General features: G+C 40.6%; 1 protein-coding gene across 1 annotated transcript in view; it reads left to right on the top strand.

Annotated features, from left to right (window-relative positions):
• Positions 1 to 12,672: 12,672 nt before the first annotated feature.
• The window catches only part of LOC149243439 (uncharacterized), a 166,071-nt gene continuing 155,172 nt past the window's right edge, over positions 12,673 to 23,571 (top strand). Inside the window, exons 1-6 of the mRNA XM_089367810.1 lie at positions 12,673 to 13,037; positions 13,148 to 13,418; positions 15,069 to 15,134; positions 15,622 to 15,761; positions 15,911 to 15,948; positions 16,078 to 16,126. Of these exons, the coding sequence (XP_089223936.1) occupies positions 12,935 to 13,037; positions 13,148 to 13,418; positions 15,069 to 15,134; positions 15,622 to 15,761; positions 15,911 to 15,948; positions 16,078 to 16,126 (667 nt within the window). The 5' untranslated portion in view covers positions 12,673 to 12,934. The remainder of the gene's footprint in view (positions 13,038 to 13,147; positions 13,419 to 15,068; positions 15,135 to 15,621; positions 15,762 to 15,910; positions 15,949 to 16,077; positions 16,127 to 23,571) is intronic.

Here is a 23,571-nt window from a genome sequence, read left to right as displayed (position 1 = left end):
AGCAAGACCGAGGAGTCTCGAATGTAACCCTGCTTTTCCATTAATAAATATTATGAGTTATTTCCTATCTGTGCCAATGTATTTAAGAAGTATTTCGTGAATAAATTGCTATGAATTCGTAGGCTCTGCAGGTTGCAAACAGAAATTCTGCAGGACACAGGGAACAAAGTGATTAAGAGGAATCACTGTGGACATTGAATCCAAGTGGAAGACAGAACAACCTTGGAGGAGGATTTGCAGCGATTCAGAAGAATCGAACGGGAGCTTTGATTCCATTAAAGGATGGAAGTACTAAAGTGATGCTTGACTGAAGCTCGTCTTCATTATATCGGTGCGCGTAAACTACCTGTGAATAACTCTGTTTACACAGAGAATTCACGATAATTCCTTAGCGGAACACTATTCTGGAATTGAAACTTTATTAAATTGATTCATGCGATATCGGGTCCGACCCAAATATCGCATCGAAGGAGTGTAGAGGAGTGGCTGCCTTTGGAACTGCCAAAGTGTAAGCTCCGACATTCCGGAGCCGAAATCATTATAAAGTAGAGTATAAAGGGCCATCGGGTCCGCAGAACCCATCGCATCACAAATCGGAGAGGTCGCGATAACAACACCGCCGATATTCCGGACCCGATATCGTTATAGGGGAGCAGCATAAAGGGGCGTCGGGTCCGTTAACACTTTAGACCTCGCGATAGCGAATTGCGACTATTGCATTAGAGAAAAAGGGAAGGAGAGTTAAGGGATTATTGTGATGGCCGGTAGTCGGACCCGCTGATATTTATAAAGGTGGGTGTATTAATTTTGAGTTCCGACCAAGGGTTCGAAGGAGTATTTTATGTTGTTTTCCCGTGTATTCGTATTATTTGTGGCCGCGGGGTTTTAAGGCTTAATACATATATTGTAATGCTTGCGAAGGGTGTTTAGGCTCCGATAAAGGCATGGCTCTAGTTTAATGTAAGTCCATTGTTTATAAAAGGCTCAAAGCCTAGAACGCTTCCGATAAGGCCTGTGGGCTATAACCCACAGGTCAAGGGTTGAGATTTATTTAAGAAAGGGGGTTTTGGCCTATAACCAAGATCTCTTTTCATCAAGTGGTATCAGAGCAAGGAAAGTTTCCTGCGGGGAGAAGGATTCCAGAAAGGAAAAGTTGGTATCAGAGAAGGATTGAGGTAAAAGCAGCATTACTGTCAGAATAGAAATAAAGCAGGGAAGATTTCTTTGAAGAGGAATTTGCACACAGGAAAAGGCAATGAGCTGAATGATAAAATACTACATTGGGAGATTGTAGCAATTCCAGTAGAGGCTTGGAGTAAACAGGAATAGAGAATTCCTTAAAGGAAGGAGAAAGCAAGATTGCTTAATGCAAGTTCTAAAGGAAAAAGGACTTGAGAAACCAACCAGAGGACAAGCCATTCAAAGTGCAGAAGAATGGGTGGAACAAGATCATGCTGAGATCTTGAAAGAGAGGTAATATGTTATATTCTGTTTTAAATTAAGAATGTGTGTTTTTATGCTAATGCACAGGTGATAGCAAGAGAAGCTGTGAGAGAAGAACCAAGTGAGTTCTTAAAGATAGAGTAAGGAGAATACCCTTATAGAGAAGTGGCAGTGAACCTGAAGAATCCAATAAGAAATTGGATAGAGAGGACAACTGAAGTGTTCTCAAGAGAGAGTGAGAGATTGCAGAAGCCTAGAAGGAGCAAAGGTGTTGCTCAGGAAGAGGTTCCAGAAAGAGGACCCATACTTACCAAAAGACTAAGTGAGGAGAGCTTAGTGAGGTAAGATTGCAGCCAGGAGGACTAGCTGTTGCGGAGGCTTGTTGCAAAGGAGCTCATGAAGAAAGAAGAGAAGAAGATGACTACTGATAGTCATAGCAGAGGTTCAGAGAAAAGCCACAGTAGAGGATATAAGAAAGAGGATGCCAAGGTAAATGGCAAGAAGATGAGTCAAGAAAAAATTGACAAAGAGGTTGCTGAATTAAAAGAACAACTCAATGCATTAAGGAGAATGCTTGAGGAAAGCCAAAAACTAGGTTGGGTCTTAAGTAAGAAGCCAGTAAAGTGGCATAAGTTGTAGAGAAGGTTGCAACAAAAGGAAGTGAAGTGGTTGAAGGGAAAACTCAAGGAAGTTGAAATGGAAGAATCCATTTGTGAACCAGAACAAGGAAAATTTTTGGGAGATAGTGAAGATGAAGACTTGAATACTGAAACTTCAAGTAAGACCGAAGAGTCACATAGTTTTAAATCTGACAATTTATGTATGTTTGCGGGTGAAAGACAATTGGCTGATATTGTCATGAAGAAGGAAAAAGACCAGCAGAATCTAAATTATGTTCTGGAAGAAGATGAGGTAGATAGATCTCATATACAACTGGTGGAAGATGTCAAGCAACTAAGTGAAGGGCTTGATGAGATTGAAGAAGAGACCATCGAAGAATTTCTGAATCATATGAATGATTTAGAACAACAAGGAGGAATGATGGCTGAACCATCAAGTGAGACCATAAGGTCTTATATTTTTAAAACTGATAATTTGTGTATGATAGCAGATACTGCAGGAGAAAAATAGCCATTTGAAGATATCTTCAGAGGAGATAAACAGCCAGGGACTGAAGGAAAACTTGAGGAAGAGACTATGTTAGCTGAAAACATAGTAAAGGATCATCAATTCACTATGATGATAGGCATAGTGGAGATAGCCATGGAAACCGTTGAGACAAACAGTAGGAAAGAAGAACATCTACTGAAAGATGTTAAGGAAGAGGAAGTCTATGGGAAAGACTTAGTAAAGGAAAAAGGAACACTAACAAAAGAGTGTTTTGAAGAGGATGGACAGTCTTTTAGAGATGTCAAAAGTCTGGAGGAGTACTCTAGAAGAACAGAGTATGATGGAGAAGACCTCTTGAATGAGGGAAGTAGTGATTTGCTACAGCAGAAAGACCTTGAGACTACAAGGATCAAAGGAAGACAGTGTTTTAATACTGTAACACAGCATGTAAAGGATGAAGCTGGAAGGAAAGAGCATTGTGATGAAGTGCTTGCTAAGTGTGAAGAGGAGATTAAACTGATGAGAGAACCTGACAGTAGAACAGAAGTTGCAGTCATAGCTTCTGAAGAAGAAGATGTGTCTCAAGTAGGCATGGAAGCAGGAAGATGCAGTAATTTGTTTGCAGGTTCATTAAACAGCATGAATGAATATGAGTATGTGATTAAAGAGATTGAGCAGAGATTGTTGAAGATGGTAAAGAGGAAATAGAAAGAAAACAATTTCAAAGTGAAGATAATCAACAACAGGTTAAGGGAGAAGAAGTTCACTACAGTGGACAAGAGCAGGAAGGCATCATTAGAACAGATGGTGTGGAAGAGAGACTAATGGACAGTCTCATGAATTTTGCTGAGAATTCGAATCAGCATGCTGATATGCTGACAGAGGAGAAGGAGAAAACAGAGCAGCAAATTGAATTGTTGCCAAAAGAAGATAAGGCACAACAGCCTTATGTTTTTAATTTTAACAAGTGTTTTGTGAGTGCAGGTGATGTAGAAGACAGTCCATCACTTGGAATTGTCTTGAGGGAAGAAGAACTGTTGCAGAAAGAAGATGAGACAGTCATGTCTCATATGCAGAAACTTGTTTCCATGGGTGACAATAAAGAGTTGGCTTGCCTAAATAGCCAAGAGAGAATTGTGGGGTAGAATTTTGGAACTGCTACAGTGATAGAGGATGAGGTTACAGTGTTTGAAGAACTTGATTTGATTACCAGAATCAATCAAGATGATGATGAACAATTACTGAAGATTGTCGAAGGGGAAGACGAAGGTTATCTGGAACTACTTTACAGCATGTTGATGAAATGCTTGAGAAGAAATGGTTGAAATGTTTGCTGGAGACATTTGAACCTGAGGAAGAATTTGCAGATACTAGAATAAATTTGCCTGAAGTTGAAAAAGGAGCAGATACTAGTTTGTTAAAATTGATTTTGCTTACTAGTATACAAATAGAGATAAATGGATATGTTATTGTAGGAAGAGAATTAAATGATAATTTATTTTCTGAAGATAAAGTTACAGGTGATGAGCCAAAGAATGTTGCAGAGGGACAGGAAGTTTGGGAGGCAACAACATCTATGGTGACAGCTGAGGCAACATTGACAACAGCAACATCAATGTTAGCAACATCTATGGTGGCAGCTGAATTAACAGAAATTGGGGACAGTTGCAGTAAGCTAGACATAGATATTGAAAGCATCAGAAGACCGATGATGAAGGTGTCTCAGAGGCAGCAGACAACATCAAGAAAGCAGAAGAATTTCAGCAAAGGAAAGACAAAAGCAGAGTATGAAAGCATAGCTGGAGGCAGGATGCAGAACAAGCTTTGGAAACCTGGAGAAAGACAGCAACCAATAGCACACGATGACTTGCAGAACAAAGTGTGGGATCCAGGAAGACCAAGACCAGAAGACACATGATCAGGAGATCATGAATATTTTCTACTTTGGGAGTCTGATGCAGGAGCATTCAGCCCAAGGAAAATCATTGTAAATAGTAGACATAGGGGGTCATGCATTTTTGGAATTAGTTTCCTAAGTTCCAAGTCAGTTTAATATTTAGGCTTTTGAGTGTGATTTAATTAGATGTTCTCAAAATAAATAAATGAGAACATAAGAACTAGGAAGAGCTTTTAGGCATAAAAGGAATGGATGTGGACCATTAAGTGATAAGGAGGCTTTTCTATTTTAAAACAGGGAAAAGATGGAATAAAGCCTCAAGAGGCTTTTTGTCATATGTATGCATTGCATGTAGAGCTTTAGAGCTTTTATTTGAGTGATTTAGGGAAAGGATGGGATTAGTAATCCAATCCCAGTTCTATATAACCATATGTAAGCCTACGGGCAGGAGGAAGGCCACTAGTGTTGATAATCAGGCCTGTGAGAGAGGGAGGCCTTGCATAATTGAAATTTAGGCCTGTGTGCCTGTGCATGCGTGTGAGCGAGACCGAGGAGTCTCGAATGTAACCCTGCTTTTCCATTAATAAATATTCTGAGTTATTTCCTATCTGTGTCAATGTATTTAAGAAGTATTTCGTGAATAAATTGCTATGAATTCGTAGGCTCTGCAGGTTGCAGACAGAAATTCTGCAGGACACAGGGAACGAAGTGATTAAGAGGAATCACTGTGGACATTGAATCCAAGTGGAAGACAGAACAACCTTGGAGGAGGAGTTGCAGCGATTCAGAAGAATCGAACGGGAGCTTTGAATCCATTAAAGGAGGGAAGTACTAAAGTGATGCTTGACTGAAGCCCGTCTTCATTATATCGGTGCGCGTAAACTACCTGTGAATAACTCTGTTTACATAGAGAATTCACTATAATTCCTTAGCGGAACACTGTTCCGGAATTGAAACTTTATTAAATTGATTCATGCGATATCGGGTCCGACCCAAATATCGCATCGGAGGAGTGTAGAGGAGTGGCTGCCTTTGGAACCGCCGAAGTGTAAGCTCCGACATTTCGGAGCCGAAATCATTATAAAGCAAAGTATAAAGGGCCATCGGGTCCGCAGAACCCATCGCATCGCAAACCGGAGAGGTTGCGATAACGACACCGTCGATATTCCGGACCCGATATCATTATAGGGGAGCAGCATAAAGGGGCGTCGGGTCCGTTAACACTTTAGACCTCGCGATAGCGAATTGCAACTATCGCATCGGAGAAAAAGGGAAGGAGAGTTAAGGGATTATTGCGATGGCCGATAGTCGGACCCGCCGATATTTATAAAGGCGGGTGTATTAATTTTGAGTTCCGGCCAAGGGTTCGGAGGAGGATTTTATGTTGTTTTCCCGTGTATTTGTATTATGTGTGGCCGCGAGGTTTTAAGGCTTAATACATATATTGTAATGCTTGCGAAGGGTGTTTAGGCTCCGATAAAGGCATGGCTCTAGTTTAATGTAAGTCCATTGTTTATAAAAGGCTCAAAGCCTAGAACGCTTCCGATAAGGCCTGTGGGCTATAACCCACAGGTCAAGGGTTGAGATTTATTTAAGAAAGGGGGTTTTGGCCTATAACCAAGATCTCTTTTCATCACATTGTCATGCACAAGTATGTTACCCCCTGCTGTTGCTGATGATGGTGCCCTTCTAGATACTACTTTGCACTACTTCGCTTACCATTCCACAACTATGCCGATCGGTTCATTGAGCTTGGAGAAGTTGTGACAATATCTCCATGGGTCTTCCTCAGCTCAATGACACACCCTGTGGATCCAAGGAAATTGCACTCTCGCATAGTGGTCCTTTACAAATCAATGCAAGTCGTACAGATTGAAGCTTATTTGGCCGAAAGTAAATCTTTTGAACTCTTCTGTCTCGGCATCAACATGCTTGAGATTCTGTATCTCATACAAATCGATCCACAACGGAAGAGTGGGTCAGGGTGCCTTCTTCTTCTGATGCAGTCTAGCTGACAGTCTTGTCGAAATGTGGTATGACACTTCTTGCATGACGATCTTTTCCATGGCAAACTTCGGTAAAACATGCAGAGACTTCTTCGAGTTGTACATCTGTATGAAGGTGTTAAGAGGTGAGGCATACCAATCCATTATGTTGATCAATGCCTCCATTGTTGCTTTCGACATGCAAGGTTAATCCTGCTGAAATATAATCTTGTACACCGGGGTGACAAAATGGTCTGACCACTGTGTGATGACTGCGTGGAAGCTAAATTCAGAAAACAATCTGCAGTGAGTGTGTACATAGGTTTCCGCTGATATCCATGCCCAACTCAAGCTTGGGAGTTGTGACGGGCACAGATTGCATCCAAAATGTATGCGGACATGTAAATCTCTGCTTGCTGACCTTTGGGCGGCTGCTGGGCTCCTGTCACCTGTTCCTTCAACCTGTGAGCCAACATGTCGGACCAATTGCATGGTTTGCCTTCACTGGCCAGTTGGTCCAACGCGATCACCCAACTCTGCGGGAAGGTCTCCGTGCTCTCTTGGTCGTACAAGAGGCATGAAAAGATGACCAAGTACTAATATGCCTTTCGTAGTATCTTCGTCTTGTAAACCTAATTGGTTGTCATCCTGAAATTGGCTGGCTCCTCCACCCAACACTTCAAGATATCCCTGGAGTTTGCACTGCCGCTGGGTCTGCTGAAGGGTGTTTCCATTATGATCATCGACTGCGGTAAGCGGTACGGTATATATGCTGATAGTCCTATGCCTTGAAGGTAGAAATATTTATCCCACTGACATTGTTTACCACCATCATCTCGAGATCAGTGTGCGAGACGATCCAATGTATCATGTCCGCGCATGGAAACGCGGGATACCTACATGAAATCTGGTACAAGCTAGACTTGTGAATATTCACATAGACCCTACGGTCTTCAAGATCTTCCCTAAATGTGCCTGAGAATGTGTCATTGATGTCCTACTATTTCAGTTTGATGTCTTTATCTACAAGCAACTTGGTGTCTTCGTAAATTGGCAAACTCATAGACACTTTCTCAACTGCATCTTTAGTTGTGCTTCCGTTAGTGTCCTTTGACCCTTTTCTCTTGGAGGCCATTGAACCTGAACTGCTGAGAGATGGACGAACACCTGCTATACCTAGAGACATGGCGACATTCATGGCAAGCAATCTGTTAGTTGAAAACCAAAGCAAACTTGAGGACTGACATGCAACATACCCGGGAGACTGATGGCAAGGATTGTGCAATTTTCACCGGGAGGTCGGGAGACTGACTGCTGGAACTGCGCAAAAGGCAGTCCAAACTGTCGAGACGCTAGTTGACTGTTGGAATTGCACAATGCACAATCTAGGCTGACTTGCTAGGGGTTGATATTGCATAATGCACAATTTCTGTCAACAAGGCATGCAAGCCCAGGGACTGCATTGTGCAATTTTCTAGGCCAACAGAGCACTTCCTCTTAGAATTGTGCAGAGCAAGGTTGGAGGATAGTGTCTGGCCAGTTTTGCGCATTTTCTAGGAGGAAGGCAGAGCCTTCCCTCTCAGAAATGCGCAATGTTGTCTAGGCAAGGCAAGGCCCGGGCCAAGGTTGCCCAGACCTATTGATGGGCGACTGATAACATGTGAAGCTTCGAATGCATGGCGAAACTAAATGTAAGCAAGAGTGAATGACCATGCATGCAAACAATGAATGCAATATTCCGAAAATGAGAAAACATGCATGCGTGTGAAATGGGTCGCCACATCGGTGACTGTCGGTGCAAAACAGTATCATGCATGCGACAATAGTGAGATGCAAATGAAAACTGAAGCGGTGCTTGTATAGGCTAACATGGATGCAAACGACAACAAGCGTTCATAGAAATCAAGCAGACAACACTCACACAAGGCAAAACACAAAAAACAACAGAAATGTTGCAAAAGACATGTAAAGCGGACTTACCTGGAAATAACTGAGCTGAATGTGTCTAAGACTCCTAGATGTGCTGTGGGATGTCAGAGCTCCAAGATCGATATGAAGAATGAGCTTTGTAGAGTCAAATAAATAAGTTTGAGGTTCATGACGCGCATGCCACAAATCTAGGAAAAAGCGACACTTGGAGAGCAGTTTCTGAAACGATCTTTGCATGTAAACTCCAATTGCTAAAAATAGATCCCTAAAATCTAGGGATGCTTTTTTGCATGTTGCTTTTTGTTATTTCGAGAAAAGAAACCCATGCACGCAATTCAAGTTTGCTGGGTCCCGAAGGGAATAGGTCAAACTGAAGGCACATGCAACAACCTGCAAGCCTGGAAGGAAAATTTGCGCAGTTTCTGGGCTAAGCTGGGTTGGCTATCCCTGAGGGATTGCGCAATTTCTGGGGTTAGCAAGTCACTGCCTCTCAGAATTGCGCAATTTCTAGGTTGAGGCCGAGTGTCAGGTTAGATTGCGCAGTTTTCTGTGGGAAACTTCTCTGACTGTTTTGCGCAATTTTGGAGCTCTGCAGGCTGCCCAACAGATTTGCGCAATTTCTGGAGGGAACGCTAGTTCCCCTCCAGAATTTCACAATTTTCTGGGGTAGCTTATCAGCTAGCAAATAGTCTATGGCCGGAATGGCAGCATGTGAAGGGAGTGAAGCAAACTGACATGCACAGGCTGGAAAGCCATTGAAAATCAGCTGAAGCCTATGTACTTGATAGGGCAAGACATGCTGCTAAGGATGGTTGGTAGGGAGGCTCCAAAATGAAGCTAAGGCAAAATTTTGGAGGGTGGTTGTAGCCGCTACAACAAAAAGATAGAGAGGGGCAGGGATAGTGATTTAGAGGAAGATTTTCCAGTTTCGAAGAGTACATTACAGAGAGGCAGAGATAGCCAAAGAGAGGCTCCGCAAGGGTTGCACAGAAGCCTCTTAGAGGTAGTTTGATTTGCAGATTCGGGAAGTCATTTCAGAGTTTCGGAGGTAGGAAAATTCACAGAGGCTAGGTTAAAAATTTCTAAAGTTAGTAGCAGGTTGAAGAGGAAACTCAGTGTGAGATCTAGGTAACATGAATTTGTGCCTGCGCAGAGGATGACGCAAGGCAATTCGTGGAGGGATTTCAAAGGTCAGTCTTCAATGCTAGATTGCTTGTGGGGTGAGGAAAATTCCTCACTATATTTCTGCCAGTGTTTCTCTATGTAGGATTGCCAAATTTTGGCATCCAGTGGTATTAAGAATTTCTCACCGTTGCTTAATAATAAAAACCCTCAGCTGTTGCATCGATTTTACCAAGTTGGGTTTTTTCCGGGGACTTTTGTCCAAAAATAACTATGTCAAATTTATTGTGTGTGTGTGCCAGTATTTTCTCAGTTTCCACTTTATTTTCTGCAAAATTTTATTTGGTGAAAATTGTAGTGGTGAACTATTTGTTATTTGTGTGGGCAAATAAACTATTATTTAATTTACAGTTAGAAGAGTAATTTCTAATCGCTGCAATAATTGAAATTTTCACAGTAACCTCTTACATGAGGGAAGATGATTTCTAGTTGCTGCAATAATTGAATTTGTCACAGTAACCTCTTACATTAGGAAAGATGACAAATAGTTTGGTATTGTTCTTCTATCCAATGCGCCCATATTTTGTCTTGTAGGTACTCCATGATCTCTGCCACCATAAAATTAATGACATGGAATTAATGAGTAGTTAGCACGTAGATCTAGATGCACATAAGAGAGAGCATGACCATTGCCCTATGATTGTGAATCTGGTTACTTATTTCAACGATTGAACGTACGTTTATTGCACTTAACATGCTATTTTACCATGGCTATTAGTTACAGAAAATCTGCCAGATCCTTGCGCACCTGGTGATGTTAACAATACAATAAATCCAACATAATGCGACGACGCTGATGTCTCAGTGCCAATGTCAGCCCGGTGAAATAATCAAACCTAAAGTTCACTTTGCAGAGTGAGATTTTTTGTTGTTTTTTTCGGGGGGGAAGTGCATCCCCGCTGAAGAAGCATCATATTACACATATTCGCTGAAAGCGAGCAGATACAACACATATCACCAAAGCGAGCAGATATACGGGCTGCAGAGTAGCATTACATACACTATGAGTCGAACCCGGGTGGGGAGGCTATGAACGGCCGTCCCTAACCACTCGGGAGATTTTTTTTGTTGTTGTACAAATTAAACTACCAAAAAAAACAAATCATATATCACTCAAGTAGTGACATAATAATATCTATTTTCAATTACAATACAACATATTGTGGAGGAGAAAATTAAATTCCGTTTTTCAAATTTAAAATATATTTTCCCAAACTAACAGTATTTTAAGGTGTTAATCCATATACAGAGTGAAAAAACCAGTTTAAATAACACAAATCAAAATTTCACCTCAAAATTTTCCACTAGATTCTGTCACGGAAAGTTCAAAAAGTCACACTTACGGCAACTCCATTTAATAACGAGCTGTCTTTAGTGAGACTTTTTGGAAGATTTTCCAGTGGGTTTTTCCGATCTAATTTCTCTAAAATCCGGCAAGAATTTATTGAAATCACAAGTTTGATGGGTAGCCCCTCCACAATCGAAGTGCCTTAGGGTTTGTCAGGGTGTTGAATCCATATATATAATCAAAAAACCACTTTAAATAATACAAATCAAGATGTTGAATTGAGGCTTCTGTGATCCATATCAAGTTTATGAGAAAAAGTTTTTCGGCGTAAATCACATGATAATACATTTGTCGATGCGTTTTGAACCAACGAGTGTGATTCATCGTGATGACAAGTTGAAGAATCCGATCATGGCTACATATTAAATAGGGAGAGCAGATTTTGTAAATATTCCCTAGATGTAGTATTGTTATCTCAAATCTGGTTAACTTTTTACTTATGATAACACATCATAGGTATTATAATAATATTTGTTTTAGCATAACAATATTATTATAATTAAACAATTTGAATGGTCAAATCTAGCGGTTTCTTGGTCAATTGTAGCCGTTTGTCCAGTTTGATCTAATATAACCATTTTCCAGTCAAACCTAGCTGTTGGAAGATCTGCGCTCCCTATTTAAATATGCAGCGATGATCTGATTCTTCAACTTGTAGTGACGATGAACCACACTCGTTAGTTCAACTTGTAGTGACGATGAACCACACTCGTTAGTTTGAACGCGTCGACAAATGTATTATCATGTAATTTACATCGAAAAACTTTTTCTCATGAACAAATCAAAATTTCAACTCAAATTTTTCCGGTATCAAAAAATCCAAAAAATCACACTAAAAACAACTCTATCACAAAATAATATCTAATTTCCATTACAATTATTGTCCGGTCAAATTAAAATTCCATTTTTCAAATTTTAAAATATAAATTAAAAATATCTTGCGTAATTTGAAAAAGTTTCTACCAATCAATTTTAAAAATAAAAATGATACCTATCCTCGTAACCACCCCCTTTTGGGGTGACCATAATCAATTGAAAAGAATCCGTTCTTTAGTTGTGAAAGTTACATGTGTTCGTTTTGGTTTTTGAAATCCCTTTTGACCGAATCGAGTACCTGACTTCGTCCTTGAACAGCTTTTACATAGCTGAAGTTTTTATAAAAATGCTGAAGAAGTGACACGACGATCTGCGCATCACCTCCATAATGTTTTTGAGCTGGCGAGGGCTCACCATGTCTCCCCAGGAGCTGAGGTGGTATGGACTGGCAAAAAATATCCATTTTCTCATTGTGAGTGGCTTGGGAGATATGGGCGGAAAAGAAAGAAAAGTGTGCTGGCCGGTATTTGCAATGCTCGGAGATGAATTTTTTTTTTCAGAAGAAAAATCTATATATGTTATATTGAGTTCATATAAACTGTTTGATAAGTACATAGCAAAATATGGATCGGTAAAACATCGATCACATATCGCATCAGGTCATAGTCATTCTGTGGATAATAAAAACCAAAAATGGTCAGACATTCTGAGCATTTGTTCTAAAAAAGCATTGATACAAGTATTTACTGATATTGAGAGTGCAATGAGACAAATAGCCCATGAGAGAAGATGCTGTCATATGACGAGCCGCCAGCTGATTGCCGCCTGTAGAAGGAGTCGACATCTGATGAGAATTACTCCGGAGGCAAGCTGCCAGTAATCCAGGAAATAATGATTCCGGGAGGTGTATGAGAGTCCTGAAAAACAAAGCCGCACCGCCACTTCCAGACAAAGCCGCTCGGAGATGAATTTATCAATTGCATTATCAGATGAAAGGTATTTACTTTCAAACTTGTGTTATCGAAAAACAAATTGGACAGAAGCAATAAGCTGGACCAAGACTGAACACCAGGCTTATAAATTTGGGTACTGTTGGTTATTTTGTGAGAGAGAGTGGAAGTGAGATCATATTTTGTAGTTGCAGAGGACTGCTGAAGCACAAAATCTTTTTAAACCTAAAGCCCTCTTATTTCAATTTCTAAACACAAACCCAAATCTCCAACTATGGCCATGAGCTTGACTTTCTCCAACATGATTGTTCATTTTCATTATCTCGACAATGCAAAGCCACAGACTTCATCGGCCCATCTGTTTCAAAAGGTTACTGGTAAGCTCTTTCACAGGACGTATCATTGAGAAAGGTTGTGATATCTCATCAATTGATGATTTTAAATGCCAGTTTCAGCTGACCTTTTAAGTATTTGATACATTTTGCAGCAAATTATGTATTTGGAAAGCTTCTGAAGCCTCTGCATATTAGAAGAATTGGGGTATGTGCTTCATACAATGACCCTAAAAGCGAAGGCGAGCCAGAGAGGCAGCTTTCAAGAACGCCTTCGGGAGATAAAGCTAAAAGAGAAGCCGAGCCAGAGAGGCAGCTTTTAAGAACATCTTCCGGAGATAAAGCTTACTATACGGAAGAGTTGGAAATTCTGACCTTGCTAAAGAAGAATGTTGCTTTGACACCCAATCTTGCTGAAGAACTCAAGTAAGTTCAGGTTCTCTGAATATTTGCATTTCCTGTCACTCCTTTTTTTTTTTTAACTAACTATGTGTTTATTATTGGTTGTACCTCAATAAGATGATTATATATTATTTATTTGGAAATTATAAGTTCAGATCCCCTCACATATATCCATTTTCATAAATTAATCAATTTTTTACGTTAAAAAAATCTTTATTTCATAACTTTTTGTGCTTTAATTTACTATAATTTAAATTATAATAATAATTATCCAATTTATAATCTTAATAATTATTATATATAATTAATTTGAAGAAAATTTGAATTTGCCATGATTTGAGTTATAATAATAATTATCCAATTTATAATCATAAATATTAATTATATTTATATAATATAATTAATTTGAAGAAAATAAAAGTGAAACGGTCTTGTGCGAAAGATCTTTGCTAATTAATTTAGGATCACCCTATGATCTTTTAAACTCATGTCATTTGAGTGGACAATCTGCATTTAATTGGTGATTTTTATTGGCTAATTTACCGGGCTTTTGCATTTAATAGGTGTATTTTTTTGCATTTAATTGGTTTTTTAAACTCATGTCAGTTGAGTGGACAATCTGCATTTAATTGGTGATTTTTGTGGGCTAATTTACTGGGTTTTTGCTTTTTGCATTTAATAGGTGTATTTACTATTTTTTTTTTTTGCATTTAATTGGTTTATTTTGTTTCAGTGTATTTGTGTAGGTTTTGGAAGATTTTTTGGTATATTTTTAAATTGTTTAAAATTTTGTGGAGAATTTTTGGAATTATAAATTTGGGTTCTAAATTTTATACAATCTAAATATGGAGGAGGTTGAAATTTCAAGGTGCTGAATCTATAATTTTCTGGGTTTTTGCATTTAATAGGTGTATTTTTTGCATTTAATTGGTTTATTTTGTTGTAGTTTATTTGTGTTAGATTTTGGAAAAATTTTTTAGTATATTTTTAAGTTGTTTAGAATCTTATATAGAATTTTTGGAATTATAAATTTGAGTTTTAAACTTTACCAATCCAAATATGTCACAGTTTTGAAAATTTTTTTAGTATATTTTTAAATTGTTTAGAATCTTTTGTAGAATTTTTGGAATTATAAATTTGAGTTTTAAACTTTACCAATCCAAATATGTCACAGTTTGAAATTTCAAAGTGCCGAATCTATATAGGTAAATAAAAACTTATTTTAAAATTCCAAAAAATACAAAAGATTTTGAATCGTTGATCTAAAACAGTGCTTTACCAGAATACCCCTTCACCATCGATCAAAAACTTCTTAACTAAAAGTTCTTTACATTTAACTGGTGTTCTTTTGTTCGCTAATAGTTTTGATCTATCGCAAGAAGTGTTTTACCAGTTTACCCTTTCACCATTAATCGAAAACTTCTTACCTAAATAAATACTTTATTTATACAATAATGTAACAATGTGAATTCAACTCAACGTGAATAGATTAATATACAATAATGTAACAATGTGAATTCATCTAAATTTGAATAGACTTATTATAAATTTACTACTGTAAACTAATTTTCGACCGATAATTCCACATTTGAGTTGTTTGTAGTTTCAATTGTGTGAATGGATCTGATTTTGGAATCAAAACGAACTCCTATTACTGGAATGTTTATTGCTCAGGAATAGATTTGCGGAAATTCCAGAGGAGCGATGGGATCGTTTATTTGATAAAATTTTGAAGTCAGAGTAAGTAATTTGGTGGTTTGCCATTTTACTAGAAGGAAGTTTTGCAGCAAATATAGTAGGACAGCACCTTAATCGAAGTATAGAGGAAAGGTTAAATTAACAATGAGCTTTAATTAAAGATTCTTGCACAGAAAAGTCCATCATTCATGCATCGATTATTCAAACTGCTTTTTTGGGAGGCGGGGTGATTATTCAAACTGCTTTATTTTGGAGGTGTTGGGGGCGATTATTCTAACTGCTTTTTTTTTGAGGGAGGCCGGGGGGCCGCGATTATTCAAACTATTTTTTTTTTTTTTTGTTGGAGTTGGGGGGAGAGCGCGATTATTTATGATCTCCGAATCCAAGTTTGGGAATGTGTTGAATATGATAGGAGGAAAAACTTTACTAGTTTGATGTTAATGGGATCACGATCCAAGTTTGGGAATGTGTTGAATATGATAGCAAGAAAAACTTTTCTAGTTTGATGTTCATGGGATCACGATTGCAGACACATTCCAAGAATTTGGGAGATAGCTGGGATGCGGAATAGAGATACAAGTGCAGACACTATTATCAACGCTGCTGTGGTGCTATACGGGCAAAGCAAGCCTCTTTCACCTGTGATTTGGAGTGGAAAGTTCAATGGAGGTATTGTTGGCGTGAAGGATATTTTCATCTGCCTAATACTGTTATAGCAGACGTTGTTACCTCAGTACAACTCCTAACCTTGAGTAGAATCTATCTAAGTTCTAATTCTAACATTTTCTCATATGCATGGACATGGCTCATTTCAAAAGTGACTTGGCTGGCTCGTTTGACGGGCCATTTTAAAATGGTAATTCACCTCTACATTCTATTCTCATGCTTTAGAGTCTAATTATTAGATAGAATGTAGATCAATCTTTCGAAAGGTAATCTTTGCGTATGCACTTTGTCTGGGACCTAATTCATTTGTATGTGGCAGGCATTTTTCCTTGGCAACGATGGGCAGGTATACGGTCGAATCATCTCAGGTATAGTTAAATTTACTTTCTGTATTAAGTAATTTCTTTGTTTAATGCATTGCTATTGTCATTACCGTGTTAATGGATTATGCTTTTGGTATTAATATGGTTTGTTAAATAGAATTACTTTAGTTTTCGAAATTTACTTTTGAAAATATCTTAAACTACTTATTGCACATTTACACTGAATTTGTGTAGAATTTTTTGTCCAAGTTATAATGTTATTGACTAGGATGATAGCACCACTTATAGTCTTAAGGGAATCTTTCTGGTATGATGTCCCAATTAGGCTTCACATGGTTTGGGAAGAGAGCCCGATCTGGTTTATCGACCTAGCTGCCATATTATGCTTTTGTGAATGTTGAATATTGAATGAATGATATATGAAAGGTAAACCCAAGGTTACTTGGGAGCGAGAGCGAAAACGGGGAGCGGGAGTAGGAGTGACATTTTCAGAAGTGTTGAAGGAAATGTAACGAGGTTCAGTCTTCATAAATGTACTTTTGAATCTTGATATTTGTATTTATTCAAGAAAAGAAATATTATTTTTATTATATTGGTCAATGAGTTTCTTGTTCATTGAAATAGGTCTAGCACATGTTAAAGTGCTATAGGTGAGTCAAAAGAAATTATGGAAGACCTTAAGGGCATGTTACACTATGTATACTTATGTATTAGAGTCAAAGAATATACCTCCAAGCAAAGTCAAGTCTCCTCTAAGCAATGGCAACATGAAAAGAAGCAATCTGAAGCAAAGAAGTCAAGTCGGCCTACAGTCAGCAAGTTGGCCTTCAAGTCGGCCTAAAGTAGGGGCATACCTCTATATATAGAGGCTGTCCACTCCTCCAACGTCAAACTCACTCACCTCTGAAATTAGCAAAGGTAGAAGACTAAAAAAGAGTGAACGAAGGACGAAGAAGGAGCCTCTAGTTTAACAAAGAAGGAGAGACACAAATCGAAGTGAACGAGGATTGTTTCTAGAGCAAGTTGCAGTCACATGTGCGAGAAAGGGAGGGCTGCCTGTGGTCATAACAACAGAATCTCATAGTTAACATATCTCACCATTTGGGCAAGTAAACTAGGCCTATAAGGCCTCCTACTCAAGCGAAGAAGAAGGGCACTGAAGTGAAGGAGAAAAGAGCCTACAACATCAAGTAAACCTCCCACACATGCAAGAATTTAGGGCTGCCGTGTTAGTTTTTGGTAGCATCGGATGTGCTCTAGCCTTGAAAATTGGTGGAGATGCTAAGGCACATGAGTTCTAAAGAACCCAAAAACCGTTTGGTGAAATTTTGCACAAATTGTATTTTATGAAAATAATTAATATTATTAATGGGGTTCCTAAGTCCAAACTTTGGTAAATTAAAATATTAATGGGTATTAATCAAAATATGGGTGAGTGCTGGCTTAAGGGGTCCTGACCCAGGTTCAAAGTTAGTTGCGCCAACCAACAAAACTCTACATTGGTGGCCCTTTCGGCAACAACCTGCGTAGCACAGGCTGCAATTTCACCCGAAGCAGTATTGGGGGATGCTAGAACCAGGTTTCTGCATCCAGAGACTTGTGTGATGTGTATTCTGAAACCCTTATAACTCAGATTTGCCTTCGCGTAGATCTACCCTTTTTGCGGAACTAACTACTCTAATTCAATCGAAAAGACCTTCAGATCTTCGCGAACGTACTGGATTGTACTCTTCATGCATAAAAGATACAGATTCACTACTTCTGCGCAATTAGTTGCACATTCTAAAGCTTTTATGACCTAGATCTACCGTCGCATAGATCTACCCTTCTCCGAGAGTTAACTATATTAGATCTATCTAATAATTTTGCGAAGACCGTTTATTATACTTACATGCCTAAACATTAAAGATCCAACAGATCCGCACAGTAAAAACACATTACTTCATAAAAAGCAGTTACAAAGCGAAGATACTTTAACTTAAGCATAAATAAAGAACAAGGCATAGATGCATTCGGTTCAACCCAAAACTGTGTTTATTAGATTCAGTGTTCAAATTACAGACTCTTCTACCTTGCTCACTCAGCTGCAGGACCTTTCCCTTTTCGCCTAAGTACGGGAAATAAAGCTTTCCTGCCTTAGCACCTTGCCCTTACTCTTGTTCTTCACAAAAAGATATATCCTCTAGACTCGCTAAGACTCAAATATTTATATCCTTTCAATTACAATACCATGGCCTGCGGCCCATGGGTGAGTCTCAAAACCCTCCTATGACCTACCCATACAAGGGGCTAATGCCCCTTTGAATCATACCTAGCTGCACGCTCCGCTTCCACATTTCGCGGAGACTTTACATTATTTACAAAATCTATTACAAAAATTCACTTTTTCTAACAAAACTTGACCCCATGGACCCTATCCTAACAGGCCCCCAACACAAATATGGTGACTAGCTCCTGAGTCACTCAGCTGGCTTCTCGACTTTTTGGCGGAGTTCACTGAACTCCATCTTCAAAACTTCAAGATCTGCAATGCTTTGTACCGCAGCCTGCTACACCTCTTCGACCAACTTTTCCATAGTGGACCCCTCCATCGTGAGGCGCATGGTCCTTTGGGTCTGCTAAAAATCCTTCAACTTTTCTTGAATAGTCAGAGAAATCTGGCTTGCCTACTTTGTCCATGGTTGAAGCCGAGCCTTCAGAACTGACTCTTTGCGTTGCAGATCCTCAACCTGTGCTTTGTTGATTTGGGGTAGCATTAGATGTGCTCTAGCCATGAAAATTGGTGGAGAGGCTAAGGCACATGAGATCTCCAATACCCAGAAATGGTTTGGGCAGATTCTAAACAATTTGGGAGATATTAAAATAATTAATATTTGTAATGGAAACTGTGTTAGAAGGGTCCAAAAGTCATGGATCAAGCCAGAGTTAATCTTAGCCGTTGATTAGGGACATAATCTCAACCATTGATTTGTCAACAAGAAAAGTATGAGAGGAGGCTTGAGGGTCACATGGAGAATACACCGAGTTGATCAAGATTTCGATTTTCTAGGGCAGGGCTTGCTGAGGAAATCGAAAGAGTGATCAGAGTAGTAGCTGAGGGGCAGTGAATATAGAAGCAGAGAGGCAGAGATAGTACCGGGAGGATCAGTGTAGAAGCTGGGAGAGAGGGACGTAGAGCCAGCTAGAGGTTCACATAGAGCCAGCTAGGGCTCACGTAGAGGCAGCCAGGAGTTGCGTGGTGCATCAAAGAGCCAGCGTGGGTAACACAGAGGCTCTAAGGGCTGACGCAGTGCCTCCAGAGGCTGACGCAGGGCAAGCTAGGGTGACACTGGGCCAGAAAGGGCTGACGCAGTCCCTAGAGGCTTACGCTGGGGTTTTCGTGGGGCAGATTAGAGCTGGGAGCTGGTGGGATTATCATTCGGGGTTTCAGCTGGAATATTTGTCTTTAAAGGAGAGGTACTACTGCTAAGATTATTCTCTGTTGGGTGAGCCAGTGTTGGCACCCAGATTATATTCTGAAACTGCTAGATTATATTCTGAAACTGCTTAATAATTAAAACCCTCATATACTTGCACCGGTTTTCCCGCATTGGGTTTTTCCAGGGACATTAATCCAAAAACAACGGTGTAACTTGTGTGCTTGTTTTGTTTCCTTCAGTTGATGATCTGTAATGTGTTAAGCATGTACTTGTATTTATTTTCAGTATTTACATGGTAAATAACTTGTTAATTTAACAAAACAAGTAGGCAGAAATAAATCAGAAAAGTACATGAAGGGTTTCTAACAGTTAGACTTAGAAATTCCGACATGCTTGTAGCAGCTTCCCTTCCTGTAAGCGCTGGATTGGCGCCAAAGTGTGCAGTCGTCTTGACCTCTTCATACTTCTGCTATGCTTCTTGGATCTCTGTACGCAACTTTTGTAGGTTTGAGTCCTCCTGCAAATTGGTCCACAACTCCATGGTGCTTTCAAAAATATGATGGCAGCTTGTTACTACAGTATCCAATGTAGACATATGCTCCTTGATGGCTGTGCCACGCTACTCCTTGACCTTTGGCGGAGTAGTCGACTGTGATTTTTGCTGAAGTTCCGATATCTGCATCTGGAAGTCAAAAGTGACTCGGCTTATCTCATCTTTTGATTCTCGCACTGCAGCAGCGAATTTCCTAATCTTTGCTGCAGCTACTGCATCCTTTGGAATGTGTAACTCTGGGACTGACTTACACGACTGTGTAATTGCAACTGCCAGGCTTTGTTCATTGTTCAATTTGACCTCGCTGATCATTGCTAGCGCGCGCTGCTCTCTAATTTGAAGCTCATCCGAGACCCCTTGATGAAGCGCGTGGAGGGTTTGAAGTGGCAGTGCGGCTAAGTTTAACCCCACACCCTTGATCTTTCTAGGTTGGGCATGGTCTTCCTCTGCGTCTGTGCGTAATGCTCCTTCTGGCAATGGAATGACTCTGAGGTCCAAAATCTGTTCCACTTGCATCGCACTCTCACTCGCTTGTGGTAGGCTCGCTTGAACTCTGCTCATCTAGCCCATGCTCGCTTGCAACCTACCTGTCTGTATCTGTAACTCATGCAGATCTTTCTGCACACTGCTGAGGGATAATGGAAACTGTTGTTCGAACTATTGCTACAGTTCTGTCATGGTATCTCTGATTTTATACCCTATTTTGTCGAGGTCCCCCTCCATGTAATATTCCTAATTAGCTATGGCTAATTGGAATATTCGATTTTGTCCATTTTTTGCCTTCTATAGTTATTTGTAAATAAAAAGTGAGGACAGGGGAAAATAACTCACTTTAGAATAAAAAGTCACTTCTTAGGTAGCACAACGTTGTGACTTAAAGGGGAGCCAAGGGGGCCAAAGGGGGACGCAGAAATGGGGCCCACGCAGACACATGGAAGGACTGCGCAGGAGGGAAAAACACACGTGGCAAGAGGGGAATCACACAGGAGGAGGTGAGCCTAGGGATTGTGAGAGGCAGAGGCTATAAAATAGACAGGAGCCCCCTCATTTTGATTCATTCAGTTTATGTGCATTTTGAGCTAGTCGTTTCGACTTCCGAGCACGCTGGCTGTTTAGCTAGTCTGCAGCACTGTTTAGTGCATCGAGTGTCTCCATTCGGAGATCTCACCCTTAGCCCCGGGGGACTTCGAGTGCCTGCTTGGGCAAGGTATTTCCTTTGGTGTTTCAGCAGTAGTTTCATTAGCATTCCAGCAGTGGTTTTAGAAGCATTTTGGAGGACTGGCAACACTGGGAGAGGGACGCAGTTCATTTTGGCAGCTGGTGGGGATGGGGGGTTTGCAGGAGGTTTTATGCTATGTGAGTGAGCAGGGGACCAACCCTTGCCTATTGGAGGATTTTGGCTCAGTTTTCAGGTGGAGTTCCAGGCAGGCTTTAGAGTGGTTTTCAGAGGCAGTGCAGAGCCTTGGAGGAACTGCGCAGATCCCCTGGAGGGTTATTTTCGGGGGTCAGTAATTCTAGGAAAGCTTCCTGGGTTTTTCTGGGTTTCTTGAGTAGAGCCCGAATCTAGAGTTTCAGCTTATTCCGAGGAGGGGAGCAGCCCCAAACCATCAGTTGTTTCCTAGCAGCAGCAGTAGCATAGCAGCAACACTCACGCAGGGAGGCCATTCGTTGTTATTCTGGGAGTATTTCTTCACTTGCCTTGTGCAAGTCGAGGTGCCATCTGTCTGATCACCTCTTGTACTCATTTTATTGCTCAGAATAATAAAATGGCTTAGCATTTTCTCGCTGCATTTCTTGTATCTGCTTATATTTCCGGTTTACATTATTATATGCTGTTCCACTGTTATTTTATCATTTTGGATTATTATATCATTGCACATATTTGGTTGGAGCTTTTGCTGGGGTTTGTGGTTTATTCCGGGTTAGGAATATTACACTCCATGAGGACCATTGGGTCAATGTGCGCTTACTTATCTGACTTGTGCTTTTTCTTTGGCCCAGTGGTTGTCTCCTTATGATGCTTTGAGATCCTGAAAGTGGTGCTCTCCGCGTCACCACCACCTCCTTCTTGTCTAGACTGTTCTCGCTCTTTGGTGTGCTGGGAAGCGAACTCTTCTACTTCCACGGTGGTTTCTTTGTCACCGCGCTCCTTCTCAGCACGTTCTTTCTTAGCGCGCTCTTTTTTAGCAGCTGCCTTAGCAGCAACGTCTTTCTTCTTTTGGGCAGCCTTCTTGCGTTTTGCTGCTTGCTCTGCTTCCTTCTTCTTCTGCTCGGCTGTTGTTTGCGCGGAGGAGCTCTCTCCTCCTTTACTTGTTCCTGCACCAAGGTCTGTGGGCTCCCTCCACTTCGTTGGCCATAGTCCCACCACTTCCTGTACACCAGCCTGTGTAACTAAATAAGGTATCTTGTGCCATATCTGCTTAGGATCTCGCCTTGCGCGGATTGAGACATTATGGAAATCAGCCTTGAACTCCGTGTAGGCCTCCAATTGGGCAAACAAGGTTGGGGACAACCTTGGCCTCTAATTAATAATAGTGCGCAGGTCCATCTCGACTAGCATGTAAAAAATCTTAGTCTCCATGACCCTCTCTAGGTCCTTCGTCGCCCACAGCGAAGCAAACTTCGCTGCCTCTGGTATATCCTCATCCTGTGGAGGAAATTTGCTTGTCCTCCGGAAGTTTCCATGCAACAAGAAGAATTAGCAATAACAACCATGCATAATGAAAGGCTTTACTGTCATCCTGTGCTTCACGACAGTTCAGCAAAAATTCCTTGCACAGGTAGCGCACCCAGTGATATTGTACGCCCTTCGTGCACTGTGCAGCTAGCGAGATCACAGGTGCTAGAACCTCGTCCGCTCGACATTTCCTCGTAACTTTACACGCCAAAATTTGGGCAGCGAACTGTATTGCCTTGTCGGTGATAGAGCAGATAGAGTATTCGCGCGATTTCTTGACCAACTCGAATTCATTCTTCATTCGATCAACCAATTGCTTCTCCTTACTTTTGCCTGCAAACTCTTTGGCTGGATCTTCCCCTTGATAGGGTAGCCCGGTAATGCGATGCACTGACATATTGGTTATGGGGATGGGCTCTACCAGCCAGAGGTGCCCATCGTGCACCAGCGCGAGCAACTGGCGAACACAGATCGTGTTAATTGTGGTCCTGCTGAAGTGGGGTACACATAACATATACATCAATCCTGCTTTCTGCACTCCCGTGACCCACTTTATGGTCTCCAACCACGTGACCCCCGTTTCTTGATAGTATATCTTAGTCATATACTTGCTTGTGGCCAAATGTGGGAATTTTTCGTGATTGGCCAAATCCCAGTCTTCCATCTCAACACAGGGATGCGCGCTAAGAGCGCGCCCTCGAAAGGCACTTTCTTTGGCAACAATAGGGTCGAGATAGTAAATTTGGCGTTATCGAGATCCTTGGTGACTTTCGCTTTGCCATTTCTTGGAGGGATATACTTTGGGAGCCTTGTGAGAAGCTCACCCTCCTTTGCGTCCAAC

This window comes from Pinus tabuliformis, chromosome 8 (genome assembly GCF_031772625.1).
Source record: "Pinus tabuliformis cultivar Carrire ecotype Pingquan chromosome 8, CPIR1, whole genome shotgun sequence".
NCBI lineage: Eukaryota > Viridiplantae > Streptophyta > Pinopsida > Pinales > Pinaceae > Pinus > Pinus tabuliformis.
This window is presented reverse-complemented; position numbering and strand designations above follow the sequence as displayed.